General features: G+C 42.3%; 1 protein-coding gene across 1 annotated transcript in view; it reads right to left on the minus strand.

Annotated features, from left to right (window-relative positions):
* Positions 1–1,646: 1,646 nt before the first annotated feature.
* Positions 1,647–13,873, minus strand: part of LOC137981166 (lysosomal-trafficking regulator-like) — a 64,912-nt gene continuing 52,685 nt past the window's right edge. Inside the window, 14 exon segments of the mRNA XM_068828506.1 lie at positions 1,647–3,302; positions 3,769–3,842; positions 4,502–4,617; positions 4,620–4,688; positions 7,634–7,696; positions 7,699–7,727; positions 7,869–8,011; positions 8,434–8,532; positions 9,332–9,630; positions 9,633–9,656; positions 9,845–10,189; positions 11,118–11,229; positions 12,381–12,492; positions 13,732–13,864. Of these exon segments, the coding sequence (XP_068684607.1) occupies positions 3,176–3,302; positions 3,769–3,842; positions 4,502–4,617; positions 4,620–4,688; positions 7,634–7,696; positions 7,699–7,727; positions 7,869–8,011; positions 8,434–8,532; positions 9,332–9,630; positions 9,633–9,656; positions 9,845–10,189; positions 11,118–11,229; positions 12,381–12,492; positions 13,732–13,864 (1,745 nt within the window). The 3' untranslated portion in view covers positions 1,647–3,175.

Raw genomic sequence — 13,873 nt, forward strand, 5'->3', positions numbered from 1 at the left:
CTGATTATCGAAATAAAGAATAGCCACCGGACTCAATATGACTTTCTTTTGTTATTCGTTAAGCCTCAAAATCTACAGCTATGTCATGAGCACGCAAATAAAACGTGAAAAGGAGGACCTTGACATAACCCACATGAGAAACTCACAAACCAGACATGTGACGAAAGCCTTAAAAAATGATGGATAGGGAGCAAAAACTGAAAGACCTGGTTTGTTCCTTTAAAACAAAACACGAACAAGTTCTCAGTCACCTCTCCACGTTAACGATCGCCAAAGGGAGGGAAGAAGCGTCACAAACCAGATACACTGGAATGGTAAGGTCAAGCGAAGGTACACAACAAAATCTTGAAAACTCACATAAAAAGCACTCTGGCGCCATGGACAAAGAAACCACAGTAGAACGTCCCAAGTTACGGAGAGTGAAATCTGATGGCAACATGCTTGCTCTCCGTCTTCAAACCAGTCAAGGTCAAGAAGACACTCTCTACAAAATCCACCGAGCACAAGACTCCCCAAGATACCATCGAGAGGGCGTTCGAGCAAAACGACTAGGAGCTCAATTGATGGAGGTTCGCAGATTAAGCATTTCAAAACAGGTCGCCACTTTAATAAGCCAGGCAGAGGAAGGGTGGTCTCGACAGACCCCGAACTGCATCGGATGGCGGGTGTCCGACACCAGGCCTGATTCGATCAAGAGCGGTGACTAAAGTCCCACGTGAGAGTTCCACATGGAGAATCAAGTTGCACAGCAGATGTCTCGAATTTAGTGACGAAGAGGGCTGCATGTGATATGAAGAACAATATGCGCAGACATTTTCGTCCTGATGAAATCTGTTGAGTGTATTCTAGCCACATAATCATGTTGCCTGTATCAAGGCGACACTTAGCTTTTCATTCAATAACACAAACAATCGTTACATATATACTAGAATAAAAAGGACGCAAATTTCAAAGTGTTCGAAAAAACTATTAAAGCGCCGGAGACTGTTTCGTCAAGCAAATGCTTCAAATTCATCAAGGTTTACATTTTTAAAAGACATTTAACGCAGATGAGAAATTAATTCAATGGGCTCTTTTGTACGTTTATTATATAATGTGTAGCACACTATATCTCCACTAGAGCCTCTCAATGGTCGTTAACTAGAACCAACAGTACAACATTTTCAATATGAACATGCTAAAACGGTTCACAAGGTGTATTGTCTGAAATACATTGACAGGAGAGGGTGCAACGACAAATAAAACATAATTGAGAAAAACCATGGAATAAATGCCGTATAGCGCATAAAACGCCTATAGTTGGGCAAAGGGACTCCTGGTGTGGGAAATAAAATGTACTGAATTTACAGCCAGTCGTATTATCGTGGTTGGAATGGAACGAGCATGGAATAAAGGATGAAGGGGGAATCTTCAATCCAATCAATTTTCCCCCCACATTAGTCACCATTTCATGCATGGGAATGCTTAGAGCACGTGACCAAAGTTGACCAGTCGTAAGGCTGCCTTAAAATCAGTACCTAAATACATAATTTCATACTTCATGATCTCGCGGGTTTGGTTGATCACTTCCGAAATTCATTTTTAAATGAACTACCAAAAAAAACTAATAAGTGTCATAAAAATGTCACTTTAATTCCTTATATATTACATTTCTTGTACACATTCTCTGTTTCGTTGGCATAAATTAATTATTTTTTACTAAATTTACGCATATCAACAGTAACGTTGTTCAGGAGCCCATGACTAGGAGCCTCCCAATGCAGTATATCCTTGAGTCAACCTTTGCGCGTAGGAGACTCACATTTATAACAATTTACACCAATTTGCACAATTTGCATACATTGTTTTTGCTGTTTTTGTCTTTGTTCCACAATAACTTTATTCTGATTGGCCATTCTAAACAGTGTGTGCAGTGCCGAACAACTCGTGGCGTTCTAAAAATAGAAATATACGGGCAAAGGTTGACTCAGGGTTTGTATAGGAGAGGCAAGCTCCTACTCATGCGCTCCTGCGTTGTCTGTTTTTTTTTTTTTTAATTTGGGCGAGGCGATCCTGAACTAAAAAATTAAAACACCCGATATTGTAATATAAAATGTGTAAACATCCTGGCCGAAACATAATATGAATAGTAGAAAAATATCAGATCTTAAGCCCAAAGTTCACGCTCAAAATGTGCGAAAGTACAGGCTATAACATACACGAATAAAAAAAACATCCCAGTAACTCAAAATGATAGCTGAAAATTCACACTATGACAAAGGATCCGAGAAAAAATCGAAGAAATCCCCACATTTTTGCAAGAATCTTTAAAAAAAAAATTGTTTTTTACGAAATTCAAAATATCGAAACGTGAGGCGAGGAAACACATATAGTATACGTCTGTCAGAAATGATTGTCCCACGAAAAGCACGTGACACTTCATTTGCTTTGTCTGTGGCTAGTACAAAATCCTGAGACAAATCCCTTTAATTATTATAATGTATCCAACGGACAATGAAGTTTCCTTGTATAAACCCATGAGGGCTTTGCATCGTTAACTCGCTTTTTTCGGTTCAAGCCTATTGTACGCAAATTTCATTTCCACAAATATGATGCAAGTATTAACAACATTCGCAAGCAGAGCCGCGCTTTGATTATTTGTACACTTTACACGACAAAAGTCACCGATTGATTTAGACGATACGATTTTCGCATGCAAATACGTCATGACATCATGTACGTCATGTACGCCATGGTATCGTGTACGTCATAACTTTCGATCACTAATACGCGCACGATCCCTGAACGTCTGTCCACACAAAGTCTTATATCTGATTTAGAAGAAACGTTTCTTAGTAACAACGTGGCAAAAGCTAGTCGCATAGGAAAGTCATCAGGAAAAATCGTATAGTCTCAATCGTTCTTGCATTTGCTTCGCACGTTTTTCACTTGTCTGAAGGACAAAGAAAAACACGTCAAACCCTTATTTGCATGTGACTTTTACGTAAACTTACATTCAAGATTAGTATCATGTGAACACTCACTTACTTCTGAGCCTACAAAAAATGTAAACAGACAAAACAACTAAATGCTAAGAATTTAAGAGTTAGACTTTCAAATTTACTCAACCTGTAGTAACACTGATGTTCACTAGAAGTTGGTGGAGCATGTGGTATTGCGGATTCCATCATCATCATCATTTTCGCTGGTAAACGGTGATGATTGGCGGTTTGGTGTAAATTTTATCTCTTGTTTGCCACACAACTAGTTTCCCTTGTGTGTTGACAGTAAAAAGACGTTGACTGTCCTCGGAGAATGTCAAACTAAGACAGAAGAAGAAACCATACATATAAAACCCGCAAAGCCAGGAACATCTGAATGCTAGCTTTACTCCGTCAGCCATATTCCATTTATTTATTTTAGTGACTCAGTTGTTTAAGCTATGTGTTCGCTTACTTACTGCAGATACCTTTCGAACTTATCGTTTCCTTACTAGCTCATGTTGTAATCTTTATACCCTGGTCTCAGCCATATAAGCCTCTAACAAAAATCGGAACATAACGGAAATTTAATCCCTTGAAGTTATCGATACGAAGAGTTCTCCCTTGTTATCTTAAAGAGGCCATGTCTCGTTATTTTAGGGTGTTTGGGGGAAATCTTTAGTTAATCACGAGTATACAAGTCGAAAATGGTAATATGGAATTTCTTTACTGATAAGATTATCGTTACATCACAAACAAGATGATTATCAGGAAAAACGACCTTTATCAAAGCGATTTGCAACATTACCTCGAGACTTGCTGCAGGTGAAGATCTGGCGCAATATCCCGTATGTGCCGTAGATCCCATGTGCTCCAGAGAGTCTAAGCGTAAGGGAAAATAAAACAAAAATAAACAAGCAATGTTTGACTAAAATTCGGTCAATCTGCTTGGTTCAAAGTAAACTGCAAGATGATAACGCTCACATGGTACAAAATCCGCCATGCTGGAGGGCAAGCTCATTATTATTCCCCCACTGGGACATTAAACAAAGGCAAGTCAAGCTTGACTAGTTCAGGTCTCTTTGTTTTAATGTCCCAGTGGAGGAATAATAATGAGCTTGCCCTCCAGCATGCGGATTTTGTACCATGTGACCGTTAGTTGCAAAAGGCCTATTAAAGGGATCTCACCCGACATATATGTACTCCACTTTGATTGCCTGCCACCGAATATTATTTTTTGTCCCTGTAGCTTAGGAGCGTGTGCTTGGAATTCAAAATTGTCTCCAATTATATCGAAAGCTGGGAGAAAGTGTGGAACTTTTTTCATAATACCGTTTATAGTGGTTCTAAATTTGGAAACTAGAAAACAGAGTCTTTTTCTCAAAGACAATGGACGCAGAGAAGAGAGACCCTGGGAACGAGGTTGGACTCTCCTTTTGGGGAGCATTTGCGTGACATCTCTAAAGAAAGCTCCGAAGGAGGTCAAAGGGAGGGAGGAGGGGAAAGGGGTCGATAATAAGTCTGACCGCAAATCTCTCTACTGACCTAATGGCGCCATTGCTTAAGCCAGTGGCAATAACATTGACGGAGATCCCCTCCGGAGCAGAGGAGAATTCCAGGCAATTGATCATGTGCTCACAGGTGACATCACCAATAAGCGACCATTCACGGTCCAAAGTTTCATCACGCTTCCATCTTCGATAGTGCTTTCCTCAGAGAGATAGTTAACTGACAGAAAGGAATAAAAATAATTACGTGCACCTGTGTATACTAAATACGTGAGTATACTGAAATGGAATATTATCTACTATATCGGTCAACTTAAGTTGGATCACTTAACGGATTATCGTGTCACAAGATCGCAGTTTGTGACTTCCCACCCCCTCTCTCCCACCATTCAATATCGCGTGAGAATTTTGTCAGAGACCTTTTATTTCGAATGGAGGAGGGGGGAGGGGAGGGGATGGGGAGAGTGGGGAAAGAGGGATTGTTGTTCCAAACATTGTGACAAGGATTGTAATAAAGTCATTTTCAGTAAGCCAGAAGATCACAATTCTTCCTTGGAAGGATCCCACACACATTTTTGAAGTCATGCTATGCCACGCGTCACCAGTGTCCTTGAAATTTAAATCGAGTGCTTCTTTGAATACTATCTCTGAAAGTTTCAAACAGAAAGTTCAATGTGATTGTAATAATTCGTTTCTTTGCCAAAATACACGGCGATAAAAAGTATAAACGACTTTGCGCATTTAGTGATATTATTAATTCATTCCGATTTCCATAAAAAAGGTCAACGTTTCACTTAATTTCAATGTTCCAAATAAATACTGGTAATGTGTGGCACAGTCCCCTTCGCGGCCTTTGTCAAGGCTCCCGTTCCCTTGCCACAAGGGGGCATCATCACATTTCTTGACTGTGAATAGGCTGTAAGAACCAGAAAACGCCGTCCTTGGAAGTGAAAACAGTCCATTAGCCTTTCTGAATACCAAACTTTTAAGAAATTCTCAGCGCTGTAGGAAATGGCTTTGCGTCAAGTATTTTCGGACAAGGACCATAAAACGTAGGCCCTCTCTCTCAATCCTTGTTCATAAAATCTAGGGGACGTTAAAGAACCCACACACTGCTCGCAAAGGCAAAAGCAAGGAACTTTTCACAGGGTAGACTGGTCTCGCTCAATGTCATTGGAGCCTCGCTCTGATGAGTGACCCCGACCCCCAACCTCACAATGAAATGAAATGAAATGGTCAAACGCGTAAACTGAGCCACCACCATGCCCTCATCCCAAAGAACCTGGAGTAAACCTGGTCTAATTTAAGAAACAACGAAGACTACGGCAACGAAATAGTCTTTTCAAATAGTCACTCCACCTTGTTCAATATGTACGATAGGCGAAAAGTACCATCCTGAAAACTAAATTGCCACAAACGGTTTTCAAGTAAACTGGGCAGCGAACTGCAAGAAAATGTACTAAAATGCGTGCCGGATGTGCAGAACGATATTTTCGCCAATTCAAACCAATAATACGGTTGCCCTCTGAGTTGTCGTTGTCAGTCATAGCCGTAACCTCCCACGCAGACTTTCTTGGCGCGCTTGGTTACGCGTTTCCTCCCCCACGAAAGCAACCTCGTTCCAGGGTGTCTCATCTTAACGCCTGGTGCGAGCGAATCTGGGAGATGACAATTTATCCAATGAAGGGAGGGGCGGCTTAGTAAGAATTTTGTCTATACTGAGACTACCAAGTTTCGGAATGTGATGAAATACAAACCGACTTTCCATATCCTGTACAATATCGCTGCTTTAACATTTCCTTCCTGGAGCCTTCTGATCTGATCTTTGATCAGCGCATTTAGAGGGGAAACAACAATTACTACGGGATGAGCTGCTGCCCCACGTTCATAGTTGATTTTGTCGAGGAATAACGAAGGAAGAAGATGAAGAATAACCGACTTTCCATATCCAGTGGGTAACACGGCGACAACATCACGGCCATGGTAAATTGCCTCGAGGCAGATAACTTGTTTAACTTTTAGATTAACGTTAGAATAAATACTATGCGAAATTGCAGCTGAAGGCTACTGTAAAACATCGCGGGTAATGGCGGAGTCGCAGCGCGAAGCTATTAGCCTCGCTTTGAATCGACAAAGCTCAACGCGACAAATTCCTTGTTTAGAGAGGACCCCTCCCTAGTGTTTTCAATTGTCACGGAAGCACGTAACCAGACCCTACCAGGGTCTCTCCTCGCTCGAGAGACCCTGGGAACGAGATTGTTCCGTTCAACGGCTGTTTGCCCACTATTTGAAGAAACCAATCAGCATTGTATTGTGCATAGCCAATCACACGCTGCGAAAGAAATGCCATACAAAACATGAGTTTACCCAAAACTGAAAAAGGGCCTCTGATTGGTCCGTAATCCACGAACGGAAGTGGATTTAGCAAACATTAGTGGGGGAGAAACGCGTGACGAAGCCCTGCGAACGTCTGCGTGGGAGGCTATCATAGCCGTCGTGGTTTCTTAACTAGAGAGCTTAAGCATCGACAACGGCGACGGCAACGAAAGCGTCACAAATTTCCATGCAAAAACAATACCTTTGCACGCCCTGCACGTGCGATTTTCACTTTTGACCATTTCTTTGCCGTCGTCCGCAAAACAGCAAGTTGAACGTGAAATGGCCAAATTGGAGGTTTTATGAAGAACGTCAGCACTTGAGGATTTTCTCCCCTAAACAGACCTTTTTCGCTTGTACATTTTGTTTTCCCAATACAGGTCATGTGATAATACTCAGGAGGTTTGGTCCTTTGTTTTGTTCATTAAAAAGAGTGCATGCAAGCATGGATATGTCTACATGCACTCTTTTTAATGAACAAAATAAAGGACCAAACCTCTGAGTATTATCACATGACCTGTATTGGGAAAAACAAAATGTACAAGCGAAAAGGTCTATTAAGCGCCGTTCCGACCAATGTCATTTTTGAGGAACTACCACACCCTTGTGTCATATTAAAAAGGTTGAAATAGCCACGAAGTGATTACAATAACGCGAATTCATATTTTGAGATGACGTTCTCGTTGCCGTCGTCGTCATCGTTGCTTAAGTTCCCTACTACCTATTAAGAAACAAGACATTCATGATTGTGTTACAGTATTTAGGATATACGAATTAGCAACTACTTACTGGTGTGAGAGACGGTAGCAATGTCTCCTGTTGTTCGACTGATGCTAATAGCTGCTACGGTGTGGAATGTTGCAAATATCTCACATAACTTAGCCTGAAAATAGAGACGCCTTCAGAACAAGAAATATCTCAAGGCCAAAATGAAAAATGGACACGATTTCAAGTCCAGACAAGTCCAGTATTAGCTAAGCAAACGTACGATTTAAACTTGTAAATGTGCATTACTTCTACGCACCTATTCAAATCCCAAATAATGGCCGTGTGATCACAGCTGCCGCTGACCACGACACTGAAGGCCTTACACACTTCAATGCAAGTAATCGAGTCTTTGTGTCCATGGAGACGTACTCTTGATCCCAGAACTTCGACGACGGGTTCCTGCAAAACGAGATAATAGTAGTGAAAACAAGCCAAACATTGGGCGCAGTTTGTGCTCATTTTTTTTTATAAAAAAAACTCTGTTGTCTTAAAGATTAATACTCAGTTGAAATGCCTTAGACTTGCGGGAATCTTTACAGATAGATAGTATAGTCCTCTTTCGTAATGACTGCCATATGAGATATTTATTTTAATGTTAAAAAGCCTTTCTGTGATCAATACAACGGCCAACATTTCAAGAAACCTCTTTCCCAAAATGAGAACAGAAGGTCTAAGGGTTTGGCGTTTGTTGAAGTGTTTATTGGATAGATCAATCAATTAGGTTAAACCCATCGAAAGACAACCACCCGTAACACCCAGTCTCACCCTTCCCCCAAAAGTATAATAATTCACTTCAAATCGAAGCATCAGAATGAGATTACCTTGAGTGGATTGTACTTAGCAGGCAATACAGATAAGGTTCCGGTTGATGTACCAATAAACAGCCACTTGCAGCCATCAGTTACAGTACAGCAGGTGATCTAGGAGTCGAGAACAGCAGAAGAAGTGAGAAAGTAAATACCCCGGCTTCACCAGATCCGAAACCCTGAGTTGCTAAAAACCGATCGATGGAAGTAAGTTCAGACAACAGAGATCTCACCCCCTCCATCTCTAGGGTGCATCTCTAGGATGCAAGGATGGCGCAGTGGTGAGAGCACTCGCCTCCCACCATGTGGCCAGGGTTCGATTCCCTGACTCGGCGTCATATGTGGGTTGAGTTTGTTGGTTCTCTACTCTGCACCGAGGGGTTTTCTCCGGGTACTCCGGTTTTCCCCTCTCCTCAAAAACTAACATTTCACTTGATTTGAGTTAATTGTTTATTTCACTTTACAGTGTCCCCAAATTAGTGCTCCAGCGCTAAAACGATTAGACACTTTAAAGTTTCTTCCTATCCTTTTTAGGGTGGCCTCATGGTTAGTGCCCTCGACTCCGGATCAAGTGGGTCCGGGTTCGGGTCCTTGCCAGGGATATTGTGTTGTGTTCTTGGGCAAGACACTTCACTCTCACGGTGCCTCTCTCCACCCAGGTGCATAAATGGGTACCGGCGAAAACGCCGGGGGTAACTCTGCGATGGACTGGCATCCCATCCAGGGGGGAGTAGAAATACTCCTTGTCGCTTCATGCTACAGGACCGGGATAAGCTCCGGCCTAATGAGCCACTTGGTCCGTAAGAAGACTTTACCTTTACCTTCCACAATAGAAGGGAAATGTCAAGAGAGCCGGATTAAAATGTTTTATCTTCTCTCCTGCCTTACACTTTAGGGAATACGTTGCTCTTACCTTATCTGGCGTGTGGTTCTCCATGAGACAGACTGGGGCGCTCTCAGGCGAGGTGCGCATACGTATACATCCATCCAAGTATCCCCAGCTTAACGCCGCTGTCCACAATAACTGGACCTCATTTTCATCAGGCTTTTCCTGGTGAACGGTCATTAACGTAGAATTGTGACTAAGCGCAAATATACTGTTATTGTTTAGACAGATGAGCGACTGTACTGACGAGTTGAGAGTTTGAGTGAATCCCACAGCTGGGGCTCCTAAGGCAGGGGAGCCCACATAGTGGCCCCATTTTAGACCTCCACAGTGCTCACGGGTGATGGAAGCTCTGAAGTGAAGAGAAACAAGCATGACAATTGTGAATACTTAAGTCCGCCAATATGGTCTCTGGCATGGTATTATATTCTTTTTTGTTGACATCGATAAAGACACCTATTCTAAGTTGTTGTGTAATGCTGAAATAACTAGGAGTGGAAGAGCTATTACAATCGTCTGCTGCGAAGGTCCTTTTCTTACCTGATATCGTTCCAGTGTTGCTGCTGGCAATAGTTCCTGTATCAGAGGAAATCGATGTTGTCAAACGGCCGCTGAAGATGCCGCCAAACGCCGGGTCAGTTTCCAAGAACTTAAGAGCGTTCATACTTGTCAGTGAGGGTAACTCACTTAGCTGCGTCACGGTTGTTTGTGGTTTGCGCTGTGGGCGAGGACTGTGAGGGAAATTGAACAGTTGCTGAGGCGTTTGACCGTATGTCTCTATCATAGTCTTGAGCGCTTTCTGTCGGACGTGGTCAGTGATGGCGTTTACATCCACGCCGTAATACGTCTGACGAAAAGATAAACATTCAGTGAGTGCGTCAGCGCCTGTATGTATGCGTGTGTGCGTGAGTACATGAACTAGCGAAGGAATGAGTGGGCGAACAGCGAGCAATCGACCCACACAATTTCTACCCCTCATTAGATAACTTATTGTTCAGCTTCAAATTCTCCACATTTCTTTATTATAACCAGCTCGCAGAGCGACTTTAGAAATGGCGCAATTTGAAGCTTGAAGCTTATTGGGTCGCGCATTGAAAATAATTCAAATGAAGATAACAAACCTAAGAAAGCTTAATTACAGAGGACAGCCGTTGAGAGTGGTTGAATTCAGGACAGCCGAAGACAAATTGCAATACACCTTGCTCCTAATATGGCCGCCATTTTATTCGTCTTTTGTTTGATTGCAAATCGACCACTTTCGATATATTAAAATTCATCTTGATTGTGAGGCTTAGAGGGCACAAACAAAAGAAATGAATAAACATGTTCATACAGTTTCCATTGTTTGTGTCCTCTAGGCCTCGCTGCCAAGCTGAATTTCAATATATCGAAAGTGGTCTATTGGTCTTTTGGCCTGTTCAAGGTTAAATATTCTTTTAAATTTTACGTTTGAAAGCGAAGCCAAAAGGGGCAATTTGCAAGGAAACAAAAGAATATTAAAATGGCGGCCATTTTGGAATAAGGTGTATTGGTGGGGAAGACCTTAGACAGCAATGACCAGAACCAGGTTGCTGACCAGCGGTTTTCGTGAAAACAATGGTTTGCTGGGGGTGCTCAGTCTCGCGGGCTCAGAAAACCTGGTTGTGGTCATTGTTATTTAAGGTTTTTCTATTGGTGGTAAGAACTGAACTTGTTCCCAATGCATCCGCAAGCAAACCAGGCGCTTAGCCAATGGAACACGCTGCCTCGTTATCAAGATACCCCTACCACCAACGACTGATAAAAGTCGACGAACTCGAACTGCAACCCTTACCGGGGTGGAACACGTTTATGGCGTCCACAGCTTCGCGTCCTCTTTGCTTGTAGCCGAAGACAAGGTCAATCCACTGATTTAGATGCTGAGAGACGTAATCGGATTCCAGAGCCTGGCAAATAGAAGAAGAGTCACCATTCGCGACGCTTGGGAAGCCTGCTCTATTTTAATAGCGATGTAGATGGATGGATAGATACGGAGGGCATGTTGGTGTCCCTAGTTAGAGCTTTTGGGAATAAAACTCTATTCTTTTGCAAACGCTTTCGTTATGCAAAAAAGAAACACACATGAACGTGGACACAGAGTGCGAAAACCAGGAATTTGCGGTGAATTTCGATTGAAGAGACAAAAAAAAAGATCAATGATTTTAATGTACGTTAAGTTGATTTTGACGTAAAATTCCAATTGAATGCGTCTCACCAAAAGACTACTTTAAAATCACTTAATTATCAACAATTAAGCCCGAAATGACAAGTTGAATATCGAGTCCTTCCACAGGGGACACATTAACCCATAAAATTGACCTGCTCCCAACTGAGTGGCTTCATAGCTCAGTTGGCAGAGCATTGCACCAGCATTGCACCAGCATTGCACCAGCATTACACCAGCATTGCATCAGCATTGCACCGGCATCGCAGAGGTCATGGGTTTTCAATCCCGTTGAGAGTGTCTAATCGGCGTGGGTGGATGGGTCGTGAGTCGTGGGTCCCTAACCCTAACCCTTTTTTTTTTAATCTGGAAACAGACAAGACCTAAGACCAATGACCAATTTGGACCTAGCACTGAGGGAGCTAATATATATCTTTTTATCTTTTTTATCTTCAAACAAACACGAGCCACGACCCACCCCCCACCCACCCACCCACCCACCCACCCACGCGATTTAGCCTCACCCAATCCCGTTGGAGCCACCTGAATTTTTCAGGTGTCGAAAAGAGACAATCGCTTAAATTGTCCAGATAAGTGGGACGATTATTTCTCTCTTTCGTTTATTCTCCTTGTGTGGTATCATTACTCCTTAGCTTACCAAGGCTTCAATACCAGCCGCTGTTACGGGAAAGGAGCCCGCACTCCTCTCCCGAACAGCTCTCTCTCTCTCTCGGAGAGAAATGACGACCGAACTCGAGAGAGTGGCGGAAATCGAGCCTTGGCTTACATCACCGAACAAAACGAGACAAGAACGGGAAAACTGACCAAGTTACTTATTTATCACTTGAATCATGACTTTGAAGACGACGACGAATAACTAGAGGCGCATTTTACCTGTCTGTGTATTAAGATGAAGAGCCTGGTACTGCCTTTGGCCCACTGAGGCATTTCAACATCCATTACACGACTACCATTTTGACGAATACCGAAGTTGAAACCTACAAGACATTAAGACCATGAGTTGAAAGGTGATATTTGGGACATTTAAGATCTACGACGGCGACGTTGACGACGAAAACATCACCTCAAAACATAACTTTGCGATGTCGTACGTCTTTCGCGATTATTCCTTCTCCTTCACGTCGTACAGCGTAGACGAAGTATCCTAATAATAAATTGGTACGAGCGGTTTAAGAGTGAAAATAGAGAATATAAGATTCACATTTGTTCGCTCCGGTTGTCGTGAAAACGTCAACTTAGGTGATTTCAAGTTTTTGCTGCAGAGTAAAATGTGCGCTAAAATGCTTGCCGCACGTGCAGCACAATTATCGTAACCAATGACATTAGGGAGCTTAAGCACGCGCGTTTTTAAGACGCGGACGACAACCGGAAGTGAGCTATTTTCCCTTTAGACTTGTTTTCACACAACCACATTGATATTGCAAAGTACCTTTTCTCCATTAGAGATGATTAATATAAAAATATGGGAGACCCTACTGCCCCTGGCGGGCGAAATGTTCTCTTCCGGTTGCCGTCCGCGTCTCAAAAACGCGCGCGTGCTTAGCTCCCTATTGTTGTTCCATGGCGTTCTCGTTGACGACCGCGTCTTAGATCTTTAATTAAGTCCCTATTATACTCCAAAGATGATAGCACAGTGACAGAAACGCTACCACTTTAATATTAACATTAATATCAATACTACATTAATACGATATTTTCGAATGTAATTCATAATCGCAACGAATGGCAATGTGTTTGGTTAATTCATTATCCAGTTTACCAGAGTATCACAACAGACTAAGAAAATCCTTTATATTTCACTTCATTTGCAACTTCCTTCATTCACGATGACTCGGTTTTGTTCGGATCATTGTTTTGCGCTTTTCGATTCTCGTTTTAAAATGGACACCATTGCTCTTTGTACATCCTTGTAATGACAATGGTTGTTTAGGTTAGAAGAAGAAACGTTTCACGCCACTCTCTATATGTAACAAATTTTCCCTTCCGTCTCCCGGTAAATCCTGTCCTCTCGTGTAACATATTTTCCTTTGACAACTATTCCCTTCCCCCACCCCCAGAAGAGACGATTTGGTCACCATCTGATCATTAACGAAGATTTGAATCTCCCGCTCGGGAATTAACGAAAGTGTTAATTCTTTCAATTCTTTGTTCTGCTAAGCCTTCTACTCCTACTGCCCACAAGAACCAGAGAATTAAAGAATAAACATCACGAACCTTCCTTATTTTTTCTAGGAACTCTGGCAGAAAGAAGAACTCAGGAATTAGTTCTTTGACATCGGTAGCAGATTCAAAGGACGAAAGGCGCCATGTAGTTGCCATGGAGTGAAAGGTTCGATCCGGGATATCAAAACTACGATCTGTTAAAA

This window comes from Montipora foliosa, chromosome 12 (assembly GCF_036669935.1).
Source record: "Montipora foliosa isolate CH-2021 chromosome 12, ASM3666993v2, whole genome shotgun sequence".
NCBI classification, from domain to species: Eukaryota; Metazoa; Cnidaria; class Anthozoa; order Scleractinia; family Acroporidae; genus Montipora; species Montipora foliosa.